This window comes from Amphiura filiformis, chromosome 9 (assembly GCF_039555335.1).
Source record: "Amphiura filiformis chromosome 9, Afil_fr2py, whole genome shotgun sequence".
Classification (NCBI taxonomy): domain Eukaryota; kingdom Metazoa; phylum Echinodermata; class Ophiuroidea; order Amphilepidida; family Amphiuridae; genus Amphiura; species Amphiura filiformis.
The window spans coordinates 22,346,886-22,370,512 of NC_092636.1; the positions used below are offsets into that span (position 1 = coordinate 22,346,886).

General features: G+C 36.6%; 1 protein-coding gene and 1 long non-coding RNA gene across 2 annotated transcripts in view; one reads left to right on the forward strand and one right to left on the reverse strand.

Moving 5' to 3' along the window:
• Nucleotides 1–3,840: 3,840 nt before the first annotated feature.
• Nucleotides 3,841–10,093, forward strand: LOC140160759 (uncharacterized). Its single transcript, XR_011860009.1, has 3 exons — nucleotides 3,841–4,119; nucleotides 5,438–5,485; nucleotides 9,132–10,093. It is a non-coding gene; the product is annotated as an uncharacterized lncRNA (long non-coding RNA).
• A 5,014-nt stretch (nucleotides 10,094–15,107) lies between these two features.
• LOC140160016 (gamma-aminobutyric acid type B receptor subunit 2-like) overlaps nucleotides 15,108–23,627 on the reverse strand; it is a 176,161-nt gene continuing 167,641 nt past the window's right edge. The window contains 5 exon segments of the mRNA XM_072183284.1: nucleotides 15,108–18,463; nucleotides 19,427–19,597; nucleotides 20,698–21,033; nucleotides 21,541–21,663; nucleotides 22,528–22,644. Of these exon segments, the coding sequence (XP_072039385.1) occupies nucleotides 17,717–18,463; nucleotides 19,427–19,597; nucleotides 20,698–21,033; nucleotides 21,541–21,663; nucleotides 22,528–22,644 (1,494 nt within the window). The 3' untranslated portion in view covers nucleotides 15,108–17,716.

The window sequence follows — 23,627 nt, forward strand, 5'->3', positions numbered from 1 at the left end:
CACAGCTTTTCGTCCCTTCTCTTCTCTCCTTTCCTCATTTTTTTTAGCCGCGAAGGGGGCGGGGGCGCACGGGCCAGTGTGCCCTTCCACCTGCCCCGCGACTGGTTCAAAACAGAAGCCTAAGTGGGCACTTCTTTATCCATATGCAGAGGGAGGGTGTCTGAGGGAAGATGCACCCCTCAGTATTTAGAAAAAATTAAAAATAAAGGCCGAATTAAAGCCATTTCATGGACCATGAAACGGGACACGGTCCGGGGGTGTGCCCCTGCATGGATTCGCCACGGCATGGGAGGCTGTTTATCATGATCAAATTGCGATTTATATCTTCCATAAAACATGTAAAAATGTAAAGCCAAACAAAGGGTGTTTTTTTTCAACAAAATTGTAAAAAAAAATAAAAAAATTAGGACCCTCGAAAAGGGGGGGCACGGGCCCGGTGTGCCCATGCCTGGATCCGCGCCTGTTGAAAGCAGTATTCAAAAAGGATAAATAAAATGTGGAATTATTTATACAAACATCATTAGTTTCAGGCCAATTTCTTATTATTGGAATGTGTTCTCGATGTCAAGAATAATTGCAGTATATGTTCAATAGAAATCGAAAAACCCATCACAGCATGCACTATTAACAAGAAACAAAACTTCAAGGTCTACGATTAATAGTTTATAAAGTTACCAATAACAAAATTCAACGATAATTTAAATATAGGCCTACATACGTCTGTTTAAAAGATTCATAAAGAATCCCGGGAATCCCGGGAAATGATCATTTCCGAAAATGAATTGGAAGACCCAAAGTGCAAGAACATGTTGATAATAGTAAAGCTTGGCCAGGATAATTTCAAAAAAATAGTAGTAATCCCTTCCCCCCTCTCTTCTTCCTCTCCCTTGCTGTTTTAAATAGTTTAAATATCAATTTTAAAGACAAAAGAAAGAAAAAAGGAAAGAAAAAAGAAGGGGGTGGGTAGGTGAAGAAAGATAACAAAAGAAGAAGAGGGACAGAGAAAGAAATAAAGAAACTAATAATAATAATAACAACAATAATAATAATAATATAATAATAATAATAATAATAATAATAATAATAATAATAATAATAATAATAATAATAATAATAATAATAATAATACTAATACTAATACAGCTAGTACTACTACTAATAATAATAATAATGGTCATGATTGATATAAGAACACAACCACAACCCATATTTTATCCTGAAAACTACATTTTTGTGTCCCTGCTGTTGCTACATTTGTGACACGGTTTGATTGTTAAAGTTAGATGAAACAATTTGTTATAACATTTTTAATGCTACGTGTGTCTCATGCGCCTGTCACACTACACCGAATAGGTCTTCCGTACAAGAAACGGGTGGTATTTTAGTAAATCCGTTGTTGTTCGTCAATGATCGTTTATATGTTCTTTTTATGTCCTGCTATCATCCGCCAAATGCGTTTCGTGTTAGGTGATGTTCGTTAGAATCCGTCGGCAAGTTTTGTGCATGCACACAACTTGAAACGGAGTGTACCGAATACTCATGTTCGGTATTTATCCGATGTGCGTCCGTATGGTGCTGCATATTGCCGGAGTTTGTTCGCTCTCCTTTCGTTCATGTTCGTTCTTTGTTCGTTGCACTCGGCCCGTGTTCGTTGCAAATACGTTCATGTGAGGCCTTCACCACCGGATAGCATATTTTTGCATTCGGTGATGTACGTTGACCCAGACCGTGTTAGTGTCACACTACACCGGATCGGTCTTCCGTATAAGAAACGGATGGTATTTTAGCAAATCCGTTAGTGTTCGTCAATGTTCGTTTTATGTTCTTCATATGTCCTGCTATTATCCGCCAAATGCGTTTCGTGTTAGGTGATGTTTGTTTAGTCCGTCGACAATACGTTTCAAGTTTTGTGCATGCACAAAACTTGAAACGGACTGTGTCGAATACACATGTTCGGAAGTTGTCCGATGTGTGTTCGTACTGTTCTGTATAATACCCTGGGTTTGTTCGTTATTCTTTCGTTTATATACCGCAGGTGTTTGCAAGGTTTCGCAGGCGCTTGTGCCGGATGTAGGCCTATGGCTAACATGTGCATCGATCGTGGGGGGGGGGACTTTCTGAAGGGTGTGTGACGCAATATCATATTTCCCCCCAGTACTTTAGTGACTGACAAGTAGAAAAAAGGGGGAAAGGAGAGAAAAAAGAAAAGAAAGTGAGAAAAATTGAAGAGAGAAGAGAAGAGAAAAAGTAGGCCTATGCATGTAAGTAGTATTGAGGGAGGGACACTTTCTGAAGGGTAGAAGACGCAATATCAAATTCCTACCAGTTTTAGTGATTGAAAAAAAAAAAAAAGAAGAGAAAACATGGAAAAGGTTAAATTGTACGTTATTGAGTAGGCCCAGGATAGTATATAGTAAGCCTAAGTATATATAGGCCTGTGATTATTATAGGCAGTGCTCAAATGTGGTTCCTTGGCCCAAAAGCCTGTGAAAATTACTGCCGGCCCGTCGATATGTAGGGCCCGTGACATTTTAGACTTCAGACTCGTAATTTCAGGTAAAGCATGCATGGATTGATATGTTAAAGTCAGTAATAGACCTATATAAGTCCGTCTTAAGTCTATATCAAAGTGTCAGTGGATCAGTGTAACATTTTAAATTTTGCAAATTCAGTTCGGGCCTTCTTTGTTTTTTGTTTAAGGCAATAATAGTGTAAAAATGATGCACCAAAAACAATTGTCCAAATTTTCCATTTTTAAAACTAAATTTTTACACAATAGGCCTAGGCCTAATAATGTAAATAGGCCCTACAGTCCCCATGCAAATGGCTTCAATTGGACCTTCATTTTGAAAAATGGACAAGTCGTCCTTTTGCTTATGCTATGGACATCCACGTGTTATTTTTAAAACAATTGTTTATATTATACAATAATGGTGAAAACTTTTCAATGGCTTCAATTAGGCTTTCGTTTCACCAATTTGCGGCTGTTTCAAACTAAAATAGTACCCAATAATAGTGCTAAAATTGATCCAAAAATGACAAATGGCTTCAATTGGGCCTTCATTGTCCAAAGGTTTCTCACCTCTATTGCCCCCGGACGCTGGTTGCCCTGATATATCAGATTTGTAGCCCTTTTGTACTTATTAGCCAATATTTGACAATTTTCGTCAAAGTTTTCCCCCTTAAAAGTTGTCTTTCCCCACTTTGTTCACCCTCTCAAAAAGTGCTTGCTACGTCACTGCCTCTAAGGGGTCAAAAACCCTCTCAAACACCCTCTCCTCCCCCACTTTTCTGATAGGGTGGACGTCCCTGTTGCCACATGCCACGGATTCGCCGGTCATTTGTCGGACGTTGAACGATTGAATATAAAACGCCTGCAGGATTATTAGCGGCCACAACGCATAGAGAGACGAACGGGAATCGGACCCCAAATCCGGACATTTGTCGGACGTTGACCCCAAATCCGGTCATTTGTCGGACGTTGAACGATCGAATATAAGACGCCTGCAGGATTATTAGCGGCCACAACGCATAGAGAAACGAACGGGAATCGGACCCCCAAATCCGGTCATTTGTCGGATGTTGAACGATCGGATATAAGACGCCTGCAGGATTATTAGCGGCCACAACGCATAGAGAGACGAACGGGAATCGGACCCAAAATCCCACCGAATCTTCTGCCGGACTGGTGATTTTTCCACCGAATAAAAAATTTTTGTATTCGGTGATGTACGTTGATCCAGTCCGTCGTAGTGTGACAGACCTATCAACCCGAGTTGATTTTGCGGCGCTTGAGGGCAGTCTCCTACAGTGAGTAGACAAGAAGCACAAGAAGTGAATCACAGTGAAAGGAATAATGTAAGGTCAAATCACACGAGTCGACTATTTTTAGAACACAACCAATTGACTATTAAACTACAGGGAAACCCTCATTAGTCTTGCACAGAAAACATGGCGGATAACTTCCGAAATATTACTAGATATGATTTGGATTATGAATATTGAAAGTCATGGTTTAAAGTTTGTAAACTATTTTTAAAATGATGTCTTTCTATACACGCGCATGGCTCTGTGCAATTCTTTCGTGGTTGCTGAAGTTAACTTACTCCGCACCAGTTGGTAAGTTCGATAAGCTTATAAACATTCAGTGGTGAACTCTCCATGCCACTCGTAATATAATAGGCCTACATTTATATCATGATATCGGAATAAACCAAAGTGGACGTTGTGTGATAGCCAGTCTGTGTGATAGCGTTGTGTGTATTAAACGTACATGGCTAACTCTCGGGGACTAATTTCAAATATTGTAGGCCTACAGTATGCTATTTGCAAAAATATTGAAGTATTTTAGGCCAAGTAAAAATAAAAATATGTTTCTCGTCCGGGTTTTTAAAAATTGGGAGGATGAGGGGCTTTTTATTTTCTATTTTTTATTGGAAAACGACGCTAAATACCTGTAGGCCTATATTTTGGCACCATATTTTGGGTATTCGACATACAGATTGATATCTGAGAAAAAGGAGGAGACCCTTTTTATTTTATTGTTTTGAGAAGTAGGCCCCTCTAGTGATCACAAAACTCTTCTTAAATGATGTAGTATGCATTTACAAAGCCGTAAAATAAGTTTCAACTTCTGAAACATCTTTTTCAACAAGTTACAACTGAAAGTTTACAAAATAAAAAGAAATTTGAAAAATCTTCAAAAAAGGAGGAGGGCGCGGACGAGAAACATGTTTTTTTTTTTTATTCGGCCTTATTGGTAGATTACATGCAATATTTGTGCAGAGTATACATTTAATAGGAAGTATAAAATTAATGTGTTTGTTCTCGTCCAGAGGATACTTCATTAATTGATGAGGGAGGTGGGTTTTGGGGGGAAAAAATCTGACAAATCCCAGAAATTTAGGAGGAAGGGGACGAGAACCAAAACATTAATTTTATACGGCCTTAATATCGAGGGCTTAGATTAAGAACTAGCTATGTCCACACTTACATGTTACACATTTCGGCAACAAATGGACGGTTAATTCTGCACTCTACATGTATGATATAATGTAAGTGACTTTGGGGGTATTTACATGGTCACTTGCGTTAACTATAAACCATGCTAACTGTTTTAAGTGACCATGCATACCCCAAAGTCACTTGCATTTATTATGGAGGGCAGAATTAACCATCCATTTGTTGCCGAAATGAGTAACATGTAATTGTGGACATAGCTTGTTCTTGCTCTAAGCATTCGATATATTATATGGTAGATGATACCACAGTAACATCTGAAATAGTTTTCCTTTAAACACAGGAGTATACGTACTACATGACATGAATGACGAGATAGGCACGGTTGTGCTGGTATAATAAAAAGGCATGTAAAACAGGAAAGGGGGGATCCACGATCTTCTGTACTCATCAAGTATAATTATTATTCTGGTTTCAGATTTTATATCAAACAAAACTGGATGGAATGTGACTGTACATGTTAGTGGTAAGTAATTATTGTAGTCGGAGGTGTTATTGATTATTTGTAAAAATGATTTTCTATAGAAAAATTTTCATGAACAAAATCAATTCCCGATTGATTTATAGAGTTGAAGTTATTAAGGTTAAATACAATTGATTTTCAAGGCTTGATTCCAGAGGGGCGGAAGTTAATAATTGAAACAGCCATGCAGAAAAGAATGAACTCACGCGTACAATAGTGTATCAATCTGAACTAGAACACGGACAAACCGCGGCTCGTGAGTCATCCTATATGTTGCAGGGATAGGGAAGGGCGACCATGATAGGACCATATGGGCTGATATGGGGGGGTGATTGTGGGCAGCCGTTTTCGGCAATTTTCCTTTGGATTTTCTAAATTTTCAATTTTAAAATTATCCTGGATGATATCTGTCGTGAAATAAATCAATGCTTCTATAGGCTATAATAGCCCTAGTATGCCTATTTATACCCTGATTATGCAATATATAGGCCTACAACAATAACTACAACAACAGTAACAAAACCAACAACCAATATTTTGTTAATCTAATTTGTAAAAATATATTCATAGGCCGCGCCTAGACTAGTATAGCCTAAAAATTCCTGAATTATATAATGAAAAAAACCGGGCAAAAAACAATCAATCGCTGCCGTCAGAAAGAAAGAAACGAACAAGAAAAAAGAAAAAAGTGAGAGAAAAATAAAATAAAATAGATGGAATGGACCACATAGGGACTCGAACACGTACCAAAGTTTTCCAGTTCAAAACTATAGTATTATATAGTCGAACGTGAGCCCAGCGCGCTAACCGATTGAGCTACTGAGTGATCTGTGAAATCGATTGATCTCAAACTGACTATTATGGAATAGTGCATACCAGGCTCTTATGATAAACAATCTCATCACCGCTGTAAATGACGGAGGTATCGATGGCGAAAAACCTCGATTTTTGCAAAAGTAGTTTAAATTTGGAGTGAAATTCAAATGGGAAAGGAATCGACATACTTTTGAGAAATAATGTAGGCAGTTAGAAATCAAAATTAATGTTCCACAATCCAGATATCGATAATGTAACATAACCGGTAACATAACAGTGTTTTGTGGTACAAGATTCTCGAAAATTGTTCCCAAAAATGGGCTAATAAAATTTAATCGGTACTGTTTTTGGTTCTTCCCCATGGCAACATTATTTCTTTGGTCGATTTGTAGTTCAATACAAAAAAGGAGAAAACAATCACTCGGCGTAGTTTTATACGGAGCGAATATTTGAAAAAACTGCATGGAACGTGTTTTTGATCTTGTGAACACGGTGCGTAAAAATGATTTAAACGAAGGATTTTCAAACGGATTCTAAAAATTTGTATAAAGACACAAAAATAATGTTAAGATACGTCCATGCACCAACATTTGACTCACTGCGATATTTGATTGCTGAGAAAACGCGGTTTTAGAGAACAACTTTATACGTCTTTTATACGTTTTTTATACGTTTCTTCGTGTAACCTTAAAGTGACCTGCAAAAATAAAAGTGACCTGCAAAAAGTTGACCGGGCATGTCAAATATATCCCGGGTCTGTTACCCAGCAAACACAAAAAAGTTTTAAAAACGTTTTAAAAACGTTTTGGAGTTTTGGGTTTTGATTTAGGTAAAAACGTTTTAAAAACATTAGAATGTCGGGTTATATAAAATGTCATGAAAACGTTTTAAAACGTTGTTTTAAAACGTTTTGTATGAAAACACACTACAATAATATTGTTAAAATGTTTTCAAAATGATATTGTAAACCAATTTTTGCAAACATTTGACAAATATTTTGTCAACAATTAAATAACATTTTGTTAAAATATTTGCAGTAGGTTATCAAAAAATGTTTTTTCATGTTATGAAAACGTTTTATACCCTTTATATAACCCGACATTTAAAATTAAGTTTTCTGACAACTATTTATAACTTTTTGCGGATCGAAATTTGTGTTTGCTGGGTAGGTTGTTACCGCACAATGTTCTATATGACTATGAACATAGGCGTAAATCCCGGGAATGGGGGAGGGGATAAATCACCAATATTTAATGGAGGGATTGTCCACACAATCCCGGGATCATAAGAAACACCACCCCAATGTTGACGCCTGCATGAGTTCTGACCAAATGAAACTCATTATTTGTTCCACTTTTGCACCATATTTCATCATTTTAGCTTCAATATGGCAAACTTATTCTGTCGCCAAAAGGTGCTGGATTCACTATAGGCCTACTTGAAGACCTTATTACAACCCCATTCCCCTATAAAGTCAAAAATGAAATCTACGCCGCTGACTATGACTAGTGAATGAAGATAACATCAGACTCAAATGTAAGATCTTCAACTTTGTTATTATTCGATATCCATGTTGTCCAACAACTTTGACCTTATACCTCCCATCCCCTCCCCACACCTCACCTCACAGGCACGGTCACCCACTGTCGGATGTAGCCCTCCTCAAGTAGCTTCCATTTGCTTTTGTTCTGTGCTTCTCTTGCCCAGGTTGTACCCATATAGGATGTGAGATCATCAAGCCATCTTCGTTTTTGTCTTCCCCTTCTGTTCTTTTCTGTTCTTGGCTGCCATTCACTTAACATTTATAAATGTCTTTGTCCATATATTGTCTAGGAGGTTTGTGACTTACCTTGACCATGCCTTGACTTGCCCATCTCCACTTTGTCTCTTGATATTTTCAATGATATCTCAGTTTGATATTTGTTTTGTCCCTTATTTCATCATCCCTTACTCACGTATGGTGATATGTAGCATTTTCCTTTCCATTGCATGATGTACTTAAGTTTTGTCCCAAAAACTTTGTTGTTGTCCAGGTTTCACAACCATAGGTCATTGTAGGTAATACACACTGGTTGAAGCCGGGGTTGACGACTCTTGTCCTCAGTATCATTTGCAATCTTTTGTCGCATATTAACCTACTTTGAACTTGAAGTAGGCTAATTGATTGTTTATTCAAGTGTATCCAGATATAAAATGGGCTCAAAAAGAAATGTTCAGAATTTACCCCGGGGGAATTTACACACAAAATTACACACAGGATTACTTCAATACTCTACTTTAAACACATGTCAGTAACCAAGCAGTTGTTCAACTGACACAACCGCAAAATGCACTGACAAGGAACAGCTTCCTGGAACACATTCACAGGCGAATAACTGGCACCCAGTAAAAGAAATCTGTGAAAATGCGTACAAGATCATTACACAGGTGATAATTTCCAAAGAGTAAGTGGAATAGTGTGGAACGGGGCTGCTGTTGCTTTTCACACACTTTCTTCAAGAAACAGGTCTTGTTCCGCACTATTCCACTTACTCACAGATTTCCTGTGTTGGGTGCCAATTTTGGGCTGTGACTGGAAGCTGTTCCATATCAGTGCATTTTGATGTTGTGTCAGCTGGGCAACTGTTTAGTTACTGACCAGTGTTTAGAGTAGAGCATTGAAGTAATTCTGTGTGCAATTTTGGTTCATTTTATGGACAGGATTTTAAGATATGACCTTGTGAAAAATTATAGGTTTCTTTTTGAGCCCAGTTTATATAGCCTTATAAATTCGCTAACCAATTTTTATTTCTTGCTTTTGTTTACTTCTTTCCTCATTCGCAATTTTCTGCAGACCACTGGATCAATATTCTCATTGCATTTGGAGTCTACGAAGTGTTGCTATTTTTGATATGGTTGTGTGCTAAGGCTCGGGACGCTAAATTTGAAGACGAAAACAATGAGGATACCGGAACTTGCTGTTACCTTTGTTGCAAATTCAAATTTGTTTCCGGAGTAGAATTGTTTATGTGTTTTCATATTAAATTCTTAATAGCTATTGGACAATTTGTGAACAATTTGGTGACAACGTGTTGTCAGAGCTGCTGTGCAGGAAATAGTTTCGACGGCAAATCGGAAATTAAATATGAACTTCTTGAACGTAAGAAAAGTAAAAGATGATAAATATCACAGATCATCAACTTTTGTCAGAAGATCATTGATACAAAAGTGTTAAGAGAAAGTGTGAGACATATATTTTCTTTTTAATTTTTTTTACAATTGTTATTTAATGGATCGGATAGCAACGTTTGCACAGTATTTTCTGTGGGGCATGAGAGCACGTCAGACACATCAAATTGCATTATGAATACGAGGAATGCCCTTCTGATATCAAATAAGTTTGATTTTTTTTAAATTCGCGATATAATACAAATTTTATGGCAAATTATTAAAAATTGATATTTTTGATATTTATGACATTTAACAGTCCTCGAAGAAAGATATGTACTTAAAGAGTGTATGTAGCTGGGACGAAAAACCGTCATCTGAACATTTTGACCTTTCGTATTGAAAATATACATTTTTCCCAAAAAGATTTTCAAATGATGGACGGCTTTTCCTCCCAGCTACGTAGGTCTACGCTTTATTAAGTACATATCATTAGATTTAACTCGAGGACTGTTAAATGTCAAAAATATCAATTTTTAATAAATTGCCATTAAATTGGTATTATATCGCGAATTAAAAAAAAAATCAAAACTATTTAATATCAGAAGGACATTCTTCGTATTCATAATAAAATTTGATGTGTCTCATGTGCTCCCTTAAGCTTTTCCATGTTTATTTAATACAAATAAAAAAGTTTCTTACACAAATTTATTTTCTAAACACCAGTGTTGTTAGCTTCAAAAGTCAATAGCGCTGTTCATTTTTAATTGTCAATTTTAAACATTTAATTTATGAACACACTTTTTATTTTTATAATAAGTTGAAAATACTGTTAAACAAAAAATTCGATGTTTTTTTTTACTTCTCATAAAAGTGTTCAAAAGTATTATTTTCTACACGGGTTAACACGCCTAACGTGTCTAAATAGAGGACATCACTGTAAAAATAAGATAAGTAAAGTGGTATAATGTATAATATAAGCAATTTTCGGTGTATCCTTGTGTAAGATAAAGCCATGATTTTTCCGTGATACGGAAAAACGTACAAATTTGCGGAATTCGGGGTTTGCTCATGGAAATATGAAAATGCCACAAAATAGTAAAAAAACTGTGTAAATTGTCTAACTTTTGTGTTGATTTGCAAAATAAAACAAAGAAAAATTATTATTTAGCAGTAATCAACCATTAAACAATCCATTATAGCATTAATTCTAGGTCTATGATGCAAGAGTCTGGCCATACTATACAGTAAAATGTAAGCCAAAATACGCTTTTAAAGCATGTTTGTTTTAACTTTTCAGCACTTTATGGTGGAAAACGGAAAATCACGGAAATCGTCCAATTTGTAATATGGATTTTACATTTTGTAACACGGAGAAATCATGGATTTAGTGTAAGATATCCAAGAGTTTACTAGTGTAAAGACACCATTCATTGAGTGATTGAGTAATTCATGAATTAGCAGCCTACGGAATAAAGCTGTATAGTCCTTCAATAGAAGATTTATGTGCTAGATTCATTGTGTGCAGTTTTTTACACGAAGGATAAACCCAATAGTTGAAGGTTAAAACAATTTTAATTAAGTAATTAATACAAGTACAATTTCAAGAACGCTTCATGCAAAATACTTTATACATATACCACTTTTACAAAAGGAGAGAAAAAACCAGACGAGAATATTTGCGATGCGTCCATCAAATCCCAACATTTCTGAAAAGGTGCTTAATGCATATTTGAGAAAAAAAAGCATTTTAATTTCAATAATGTCTTTTGGTTCTTAAGTCATGGGATGCATGCAATTAGCGTGATACTAAAGTTTGTTCGATATTCAAGATAATTAGGCTGTCATATATTTGCCGTAGAAATAGTGATGTAACAGGAATAATTACCATAGCGTTAGGTGAAATCAATATTTTTGAATATATTGCCCTGCACTATAAGTAGGCTGCACTCATCACCTGTCATGGGATACAATCATAGATTTAATACAATACCACTCTTTTCAAAGACACTAATTGGTACAATACCGCTTTTTTCAAAGACACTAATCGTACAGGTGCGATTGAAATGGACTCTGCATAATGAGAAATTTCATAAAATTACGGTCCAGGTCTTTATGTCTATTCTTTGATAATCAATGATGCAGAGTTACAGCGTACGTCTAGTGTAGGGCAATACATTCAAATATTGTTTTCACCTAATCGCTATAGTAATTAATCATGTCACATCACTGCTTCTAAAGCGAATAACAATTCAGAACTTACTTTAGGGAAATAATTTTTTTCAACCACGATATTGTAATCCTTCAACACTTTATTAGCTGTGTAACTTAGGAATAGGTCTATTCCCGCAAATATATATAAGGTTTTTTTTTTTTTTTTTTTGAAAAATAAATGAAAAATTGCGAATCACGCTTTTCAAAAACATATCATCTTTTCCCGGCAATAGTCTCGAACCAAATATGGAAAACCTGTAAACCTGTGTGAGATTAATGAATTTGGGACATCACAACAAATGTTTAAATTAGTATCAATGGCTTTCATTCTAAGGATTTTTTTTGTTAATATTGAGATAGAAATAAATTATTTTATCTGAAAACTTGGAATCACCCCCTTAACAATACCAGAAACGGAATAGACATACATTTTCAGAAAGTATGTAGTGCAATGCGAACGATTTTGTAAATTTAATGTCATTTTCATGAAAATTATGTTGTAATTAGTATAATGATAGATCGAGTAATATGTTTATTGACAATACCACTAAGAAAACATACAGCACACTTGCAAATTAATATCGTGTATTCTTTATTTGGTCCATTAGAAATATTGATAATGAAATTTGTGCAAATACAAATAATCGACGTAAAACACATGACCTACGCACCAGGATGCTGTCACAGAACATGACGCAATACCGCATTGGCCTAATTAGGTGATGCACCATCGAGACTCAATTATAGTTCTTGACCCCTATAGACGAATCCAACGAACCAATTCATGGTCAGGATTTGGTCGGCCATTATTGGGTCCCCGCATGCACCAAACTGGTGTTGTGATTACCCAATTGGGTGGATTAAACCCGCTTAAAATTCGATTTTAGATTTTTTTTGTGTTGTGAACTGTCATCATTCTTTTGTCTATGTGTAACACGGGTGATAGAATGCATTTTAAAATACCCTCCAAGGCCGCATCATTTCACATTTTAGGTGAGATAGAGCCGACGGGGACCCAGCTAATGGCTGCCATTGAGGTGTAGGAATGCGTGAAATTGGATTCGTCTATAGTAATAATATCCTTTGGGTGTTGATGATATTGTTTTTCTTGTTGTTGTCCAGGCGTGTAGCCAGGGGTGTGGGATGCGACGCATGTACCCAAATCGAACAAAAGGTCCATTGTAAATGTGCCACACAGAGAAAAAATAAGGTTCATTTTTGTGAGTGAAAATGTTACAAAATTATCTAAAAAGTCAACTTTTGTTAAATAATACTTTTTACATGTCCCACACCCCACAACAAAATTAATACTGGCTACGGGTCTGTTGTTGTTTATAATGAAAACAGCAGTTGTTATCGTTGAAGTTGTTTAGCTAGTGTTGATTACGGTGTTGTTTTTGTCGTTAATCTTTGTTATTGTGATAGTCCTCTTTGTGCTGTTTTCGTTGTTGTTATTATTGCTGTTTTTGTGGTTGGTGTTGTTGTTGTTGTTGTTGATCACCCAATATTGGTAGTATGGTGCTTCATTCACCAATATGCAAATAAGATAACCCTAACCTTTTTGCATATTGGGGAATATTGGAAAAAAAAATAAACATCGGATATTATCAATCATGCATGACAATACAGATTGGGAAGGTGCAGGCAGCACCCATGTTAAGAATGTTGGTGATTCCAAAGAGGGGATATAAAAACAGGGGATGCTGTAAAAAGTCCAATTCTATGTTCATAATCTATCAATCAATCAATCAATCAATCAATCAATCAATCAATCAATCAATCAATCAATCAATCAATCAATCAATCAATCAATTCATCAATCAATCAATCAATCAATCAATTCATCAATCAATCAAATCAATATTTTAGTACGTTCACAATATAAAATCAGGTAACAAATGAAAGTACTACAAAGATCAGCTGTATTGACGTTGTTGCTGTCGTCATTATTGTCGTTGTAGCTACTGATATTCATTTTATGCGCCTTAGTTTTGGTAACAACGCTTACTAGATTCATGGTCATTTTAAAAATGTTTAAAGCCACATTATAACATTTGCTGAGGAGGACGCCCTCAATATTTTTCAAAATTCTTACACGATTGTAATGTACTTTAGTAAACTAACATACCCTGAAAAAATCAAGACTTGAGGTGCTGTAGTTTTGTCAAAATCCGAGATAAAACGCAGGTACACGTACACGATGTTCACAATACAGTACGTACATGGCGTGCGGGCAGTCGTGACATATCAAAAGAACCGACACGACCCACGTTTATAGAATGAGTGGCTCGGATTGGCGACATCGCGATTTTCTTTTTATTGCCTCGTCTGTTTGGGCCCAAATTAAAAGAGAACATATCTGACAGTGAAAACTAACATTTTATACCAGAACAAAATACATCTCTATTTCTTATTGAAATGTTATAATATGGTTTAATGTTAGTTATGGTCAAGAGGTCAATTGTCCATTCTGAAGTGTCGCAAGAAATGATGCAATATAAAAGCCTAAATTAGTTAGCGTCATGGTCAATGTCTAAACGCACGAAAAGTTTTTAAAATATGATTCCTAACCAAAACGTCTGATCATTATCAGTATGTTACAGTCAACGGTTTTTGTTTAATGCTAATGTCATCTGTCAGTAAAATGCTAAATATAGTCATACTTTCACGTATATGTTATAAGTCACATAGTTATGTCATAGTTCGGTAAGGAGCTGAGTAAAAGTTGCACGAGAAACTGTCCAAGTCATCCAAAAGATGGTAGTTAGCGTTTAAGTCAAAAGTCGTTTTTCATGTCGGTTGCCAAGAGCAAATCAAATTTAATATATTCTTGTCCGTAGTCTCATGCTCATAGTTTCACCAATGAAGCTTTCCTAGTATATAGTAGTGGTCGTATTATACAAGGAGACGCTATGCATCTACATCCGGCCGCAGGTATTGCTGAGGTGAAATCATTCAATCTTTGGTAACAGAGCATATCAGTAACATCATTGGTAACATAAACGAAGATTATTTATTGTCAGGCACATGTCTTGCGTCAGCTCACAGGTTTCATTGTTGATGTCTGTCAATGTCAATATTCAGTGGCGTAGCCAGGAATTTTATATTGGGGGGGGGCAAATTTTGGACACAAACCGACAAGTAATATTGACAATTCGAGCGTAGCGAGCGAAGCGAGAGGAGCGAGAAACGGGTGGGGTCCAGGGGCCCGCCTTAGTTTTACGTAGGTTACACGTGCGCCGGTGTACCTAAATACCATACAAATAAGTAATGTTGAATCAAATTTTCACATTACTGACACTTTTAGTCGGACCCAAGTTCACATGACCGACGATGCAGATGCATATGATTTGCACTTAGTAGACCACTCAAAATGAACCGACGGTCCTGTCTGAACCGACGGAATGGCATATTGGGGGGGGCAATTGCCCCCCTTGCCCCCCCCCCCTCTAGCTACGCCACTGTCAATATTTGTCTTTGTTCCTTTGTCCATAAGTTCCACAATCGTCAGTATTATAAAACAATACAAGAAAACGGTGTTAAATTCGGCTATTCTGAGAAGTATTAAAGGCGTCAAACTAAAATGGTAGAGATGGTATAAAAAGGTCTGTCCGGAAATATGATTACCATCTGAATTCAATGTTCGTGCATCTGTCAGTTTGAGAGAAAATAAGTTTTCCTACAGTCGTCTATTGTGAGATATGATTAAATATCAAGTCAAGTGATACATTGTATACAGCGCAGCGTTAAAATGTCCGTGATACTCGGTCAGGTCTATTGTAAGTCGAAATATCTGTCCCTAATAGGGTCGTCCATCTCCGCCCAAGAGTTTTATGGCGGGTATATGAAGTCAAATATTCGACCGCAGAATGGTTCTTCACAAAATGTAAGGGAAATGTTTAATAGACATTATCTATACATTAGCTACCCAGCAAACACACAACGTTTTACAGAAAAGGGTTAACCGTTGGGTTATATAAAGGGTATAAAAGGTTTTAATAACATTTATCAAACATTTTTTTTAAAGTCACGGTGATGCAAACCGTTCTAACAGAATGTAACTGTTGGCAAAATAAAACAATTGACAAACTGTTGCCGAAAACAATTTACAATAACGTTTTAAAAACGTATTCATGATCTTTATATAATCCAACATTTAGGCCTAAAACGTTTGAATAAACGTTTTAAGAGCATTTATTTTTGTGTTTGCTGGGTATGGGGTCAACATTAAATCTTTGGAAGTCAATCGCGTCACAAAGGTACGAATATAACTTGCAAGTATAAACTCAAAGATGAATGTCAGTCGTGTCATGTATTTGCTTAAGGGGTGAAATTAAAACTCGACCGGCGGTTGACCGTTGAGTTCCGCCCGGTTCCTCCCGGTTTCAATTGTTTAGAACAATAACAATGTCAACCGGACGGAACCGGCGGTCAACCGCTGGTCGAGTTTTCATCCCTACGCATGATTCGCACAGGTAATATTCATTTATGCATTATGTTCAAATTATTCTTCATCCTAAATTGATCGTATGTGCTTAAAGTCAATATAACCTACAATCGCGAAGTCATTCGGTCATTGCACAACATACATGTATAACACTTATACAGCTTGATTGACTTGAGAAATGATTGATTGAATACCAGTTTTTGTATAATATCATATTATGGTGTCCTCCAAACTCCGGGCAGAGTACACATGGTACAGATTTTGTTATGAGAGATTTGACTTTTAATACGATACATATTTCAATTCTGTATAGACACTAGCGAGGTAGGCAAGATGCGCATGTGCAGTGGTTGTACTATGCTATTGGCTATTCAATTTGAAGTCCATATACCCATGGAAGACATGATCTTAATCTTCAGATTTTAAATGTAGTTACTAATTCTGGTAGCCCCATTTGGAATTCACACTCGCAGAGGATCCGGAAGATTTTAAATAGAGAGGGTGCATCATACATGTCATATGAGGCCTTCTCCGAGGTGCGCTGTGGGGGTGAATGTGGTGTCCCCCCTGCCACGCCTCGAGCGGGGAGTTTTTGAAATGCATACATTTGACATGAATTGTACAATTTTACCCTAAAGGTCCCACCCGGTTCCGGAGCCACTGCTCCCTGTAGAATACTAAGGTCGTGTCTTCCATTGGGGGTGTAGGGATTTCAACTAGAACATCCCTATAGATTGACTGCACTTTCGAATCACTTGCACTTCCACACAACACTCAATAGCCAACTCCCTGCCTAAAGCTTGTTACTAACACAATTAAATAATCAATTGTATATATAAAGCTCGCTGATTTCCAACATAATTATCTTTTCTGCCTGTACCTGCTTTTACTTCAGCTATTCAGTCCATGGGAGTGTCAAATATTGAACACGAATATTGCAAAATAATACCCTCCTAGGACAATAGCTGCACTGCACTGCGTTAATCTCATTATCTCCCCATGTGGTGAATTAGTAGTATATGGGTATGTACGGGTAACGCATTATGTATCCATTACATGCGCCATATCCTTTACTATGGGAGATTACTTTCTGGTTTGTTTCATTTCAAAAGGGAGCGGCCAATACTCTAAAAATTTCTCCAAATCCAACAAGAGAACTAACTCTAGTCATCTTTTCGGATCTACATATTGGCCGTTACCTTTTTGATATATTAATTAGGTGTGTACATGCACTTTCCAATGAGATCCCCAGAATGCTACTGTACAACCACGGTCAAAGGTCATGCTTTCATATTATGGTGTTGATCTGGGACGGCTAATATAAATGTCTAGATAAATCACGCCTGTTAATGAAATCAACCCATTTCTCGATGGGGGAAGTTTGTAGGTAAAAATTCCAGGCACGCTACGTATGACGGCATCTTATGTGGAAGCGAGCCAAGTGGACGGCATTTGGTTGCGATTGAAGATAAAAGCCAACATGTAGCCTACTTAATATACATAAGATATAAACCCTGTACAATTTTTTTGTTTCTGTAACGGTGCGTTAAGGCGGCAATTACTTTTGTAAATATAAATCAAAAATTTGATAATAAAAAGCACCAATAAAGTCATACATAGTAAATCATATGTGATTTTCCATTCAACTGTAACAATCTCATTTGTACATCTTGCATCTCTACAACGAGACTATCCACCTCTGCCTCTGCCTCCCCTTTCTCCCCATCTCCATCACTCACTACATTAGGTTCAAGTTCTCTGTGTTCTCCATCATCATCTGTTTCTCCTTGGACAAAAGCTTGGTTTCTACTTTGTAATAAACCCTCGGCTTCCATCCCTTCTTCGTCTGAACTTCTTACATCTGCGCAGCAACCAGTGTCTTCACACTCAGGATCGTCATAATATAAGTCCCTTTTTTCAAATGTATTTTCATCACCTTCGTCATCCTCTTCTTCGGTTGATATTGTATGGCACTTTTGAGAATCTAATTTAAATCTAGACGTTCTTTTATCACTTACAGATCTCTGTAAGTCAGTATTGCATATCATGGGTTTCCATTGAGTTTTCTCCTCATGATTCCAAATTGTTATATTTTCACTTGTATCATCTGTAGTTCTTGAATCAAGAGAGTGTCTCCCTGAATCATCCCTTTGCAAGGGTCTCTTACTTTTGCCTATATATTCAAAATCATCTTCCTCTTCTTCCGAAGTACTTTGTTCTTGTATAGCAGTTTCAGGAAGATGCAATAACAGTTTCATACGTCTGTGGTGATTGGGATCAGCACTATTATATCCTATATATTCACCAGATTCTAAAAGTCTTAAATGCTCCTCAAGCTCGGCAATTTTTACATCAAGCTGTAATAAAGAGATGTAGAAAATGGAATTGTATTAATGGTATATCAAGTGTGAAGAGGTAAATTCGAATTATTCGATTGAGTTGGTTTTTAAATAATACGCTGCAGAGAGAACATGTGATACATTTGGGACAACAGACGCATATGTAGCATTTTTAATAGAAACATTGGGTGACACTACACTGCAAGCGGGATCCACCTCTATACGCACTCCTGGGATGCGTTTCAATGTGATCTCCGCTTGTTCGCGCTGCTGACATCGTGTCATGAGTAACCAGCACGCACATGGCCTTGCGCAATGAGAGCCCTACACACACACGCACTGTAACGTATTGTAACGCACTTACAAGATACGCGCTCACTACGTGATCATTTTCCCGGATGCGGACCCAAGTGCGGTCTAGTCTATTATGAATGTGCACTCCCGGGAGATTGCATTGATGCGGATCTAGCTCTCACGTGGGGTCATCCAATACCAATTCATAATAGATAGCGAGAACCAATCACAGCAAGCGTTAGAAAAATGAAAACCATGAACTGATTGTGTATATATGCGCGCAGAGTTTTCGGACGCGTTCATTTTTCTTGCAGCTATAAATGCATTTGTATTTGCTTGTATTTTCCAACACTTTAGTGACAGTTTTGTTATAAAAATAGTAAAAACCATGGAATTGTTTCCTCGTGAATGAAATATGTTATTATGCATGAGGCTCATGCATTAGACGCACCGACATCTCAGTACGTGTGCACTATTTTGTACAATTTCAATCCCAACAAGTGATACGCATTTAAGATGGAAAAATATATACTTTAATTTCTAGTAAATAACGTTTCGTTATCTTTATCAGATAACCGTGTCAGGTGCAAAAGTTGTTTGCTATGCATTAGTGGTTGATTTTGTAACTATATAACAAAGAAAAAGAAAAACAATCAATATACTTCCTAACATTATGGTTGATCGTACCTTAAGGGAGTCCTTTTTGTACGCTCTTAGTTGTACTTCTGCTCTATAAATACTTTCTTTCAGTTCTGTTGTCTCATCTGTAACAAATCGTCTTGTTCTACCTTTAATTTCCAAACCAACTGATTTTGTAACTGGGTCGGCACCAGCTCCTATCATTCGAATTGCGTATACCTGGTAGAATGGAAGAAAGAACACCAAACAATGCCATCATATTATCATAATTATCAATTTCTTTATTTCTACAAATTATTGTATATATCACACCCTTTCTTCTAGACATCCTATGTAGATAGTTCAAATGATCAAGCAGTTTAATTCGTGTCTCACAGAGTGTACATTTATGATTAATTTCCAAGCATTATCTTTTGATAAATGAGAAACTGTACAATCCGTTTGTACAAGTTGAATAAAGACGCCCACCCCGTAATACGTAATAGCGCCACCAGTAAAACTCGGTTATTCACAATCGACTGAAATAGTTGAGAACGGTATTACATTAACCAACTGAGGATAGTAACGCTTGCCGTTCCTATTATTAAAAGCTATTAAATGCATGTACATAATTAGTTGAAGTCAATTTAGTGATCTGTTCCCATGAAATGAACGTGTATTGGCAAGTTGGTAGTTTCGAGACTTGCTGACCGCTGAGTTGGTGCTCTTTATTGCGCATATGCACAAGACAGTAGTATGTCTTTGTGAATGTGAGCTACAATGGGTATTCATTCTTTATGCAAAATAAAAGTTATGCAAAACATCATACTTTGTAAGTATGTAGAAATGAATGCTATATCGGGTCCGTTTCAAAAAGCTTCAAAATAATCTTCATTCATATTCTTCTGTCGCTTCTTATAGTTTATTCTTATGATAATTATAAGCTTTTTGATTATTAAGTGAAGTTTGTTATTAGTGCACGAGGACAAGTGCCAATTGCGTTGATATCACATGCGGGCAGTCTCACGAGGTCGAAATTGTAACCCACGTTCTCGAATCTAAACGCTGATTGGTTGATTCCATTACGCACGTATTAGTACACGTTATGACCTGCTTAGCCAACCATATACTACTGCCTTGTACAGGGTGCGCGTTCCCGGGGTGCGCGTCTAAAAAAGAACATCAGCTCAGCCACCAGGAGGTCTCGAAACTACCAACTTGCGACTTTCCACTTATATTTTGTGAGAACAGGGAAACAGGTCACAAAATTATGTGCATTTTGGAAGCCAAACATATACATAATGTATTCAAATTTAAAATGACATTAATCTTAAACTTACCTTTGGTACAAAAAGAAAGCACAGAGTGGCCGTAGTGGTAACAAATATACACATAGTAAGAAGCACGTAAGCTGTGGTAAGAAATTTTCCTTGGTTTAGGAGATTGGACACAACCACAGCAAGGACACTCATTATGACTACATTGTAGACGCACACAACTATATAATGAGAGTCATTAAGAGCAGGTATTTTCACTTTCCGGGTCTCCCAGGCCAGGAATATGCCAAACAATAAGAGAAGACCTTTGTAAGCGTAAACAGCACCAAGCCAAATGGTAATACGATTAGATTCACATATTTCAAGGACTGGTACGTAGCCATTGTAGTCATCCACACGCTAACGAATGAAAATCAAGAGAAAAAACACAGGTGCAGCCATTTATAATGTTAATGTTGATTTGTGGGTAAACAGTATATCGAGAAAAGAAAATGGTGTTTAAGACAAGGTGTTTTATATATAGATGTACTTGCACAGTGTTTCACATTTATCTGGCAATCAATTACGTTATGTTTTTCATGGAAAATGCAACTTAATTGTGTGAAAATTATTGTTAAGGTCAATACAGATTATCTTCTTAATATGTTTTTTAATGTGAACACTATTTCAGATATTTTTAAGGAGTTTTGACCGAAGTGTAGCTAGAAGTAGAAAGTTTTGTATAGCTGCATAAATTGGCAAGCTGCTAGCTAGACTCAAATTGAAGTCAAGTTGTTTTCCTTAACCCAAAATCTTTGCTAAAACTATTGGTTCAATACTGAGATTTATATCACATTACAAAACCTCTTTCAAATCCTCTATGGCATCAATAATTCACGAGTGTGTCTAGTACTGGCATTGTCTTACCTGTGTCGGCAGTCGTTTCTCATGTCTCTCCATCGGATCAAAGATAACCCAGACAGCAAAGAGTATCACATCAATAAGTAATAATACTCCTATCATCAGGAAGAGTGTAGACTCATGTAGCATCTGGTAAAAACATATTAAAGGAAGTATGATGAAGTATTATGTACATACTAGGGTGACATTTTATATAAGCTCTTTAGATTTTTCTCTGTGTTATTAACATGATTAACATACGTTCAGCACACAAGTTTGTGTGTATTGTAACGTCCCAAAACATATATGTTTTCTGTTTAACCCTAGTACTTCGAAAGGGGGGTTCATAGTTTTCATATAGCATAAAAACGCATGCGTTTACGCCCAAACGACTTAAGCTAATCGTAGATCCATCCTTTGTGTTCATTTTAGTGACAGAATTTCAACTGCAAGATATGTTGACTTTTTTTATTTGTTTATAGGTTTAAATGGTCACATCTTTTCATATCCGGTAAAAATCGCATTATTCGTAGCATTGTTTAGCCGATGATAGCCGATAATCAATTTTGCCCATACTTTTGTACCTTGCCAGAATTTCTAAATTTTGCGAGGGCGCGCTCACATTATGAAGCCATAGCGACATTATGTGGGCAATGTTTTTACTTTAGTATCACTGGATAGAAGAGACCAATAGCAATACATTAGTTGCTGAGATAACGGTATAACGTTAATAAAAGGAATCAGTGGGCTGCAACAACTCCCCTCTTTGTTTTACAAAAACTGTTCATGATCGTTTATGTATCTGTGTGTATACTTTTGTGAATACTTCTTTTCTCTTGATATTGCCAGAATCATCTGTGTTGAGGCCCGTGGATTTCGCTTTAATAGCTTTCTCTTTTTTTTTTTTTAAACCCTTCAACGTCATTAGAAAGCAAGTGGATTCTATTACCTGACTAAAGACAATGAATAAAAAAAAGTGACAATTTTAAAGATACTCCAGTTATTTGTACATACCTTTCTCTTGATGACCCTGCTAGTTGCATGTGTGATGATATGATATACCCGGTATGTCTTTACAAACATGGAACCAAACGCCATTGAAAAACCAGTCGCCAGGAATGCTGACCGAATCTGCAAGTCGGGAAGTAAAGGAATCACATTGTCGTGAGATTGGGCTAGGCATTAAGGGGGTACTACACCCATGCATTTTTTTTGCATTTTTTTGCATTTTGTGAAGAAATGAGAAAAAGAAATTGGACAAAGTGGTATGCAAAATGAAGGGGCAAATCTTCTCGTTCAATTGGTGGCATCAGTATCAATGAAGCGTACATGCTTCTAATGATATAAGCCAAAAGGTGGTACATCACTGATGTTTTAAATTCACTTCATTTTGGAAAGCTTACTATCAACGGATTTCGTTAAAATTTTGGATATGTGTTGCTAACACATTAGGGAAATAATGTTGATATGTAAAATGGGAATAAGCGGTCCCTGATCTCTTTTATGACTTCATGGACTTGGTGCTCCACAACTGTCAAAAGACGAACCGGTGAAAATGCTTCTATTTTCAACGTTGAGCTATATTTTGTATTTTGAACTTGCGACACTATTTCACTGAAACTTAATTAAGCCATAGGTAACAGGTTACCACAACCACACTACAGCAATGTTGAAAAAAATTGTATTTTTTGTCACCCATACCACCATATTAGGTAGTTTCCCGTAAGCTTAATTTTTGTGATTTTGGTAACTATTTTATATTTATTTGCCCAATTCATCTCAACTAGGCAATCTAAATTGTACTCACCATTTACATCCCAAGGTATTTTAGTATATCCACCTCACATATTTCCATTATATATCCAGTAACAGACAAAATATCAAAATTGATGCCTCATTATGACATGTATAATATCACAGACTACCACATGTTGATGCCTGAATTTGACCTGAACCAATTGACCTATAACCTGACCTTTGATGACCTTATAGCCTTTTTTAATCTCTTTTCCTAACACCACATTTATAGAAGATAATACATGGTGTACTATTAAATTGTCTATGTGGAAGAGATTAGGCCTCATTTAATTTATTCAGTGTTATAATCAGTGAGT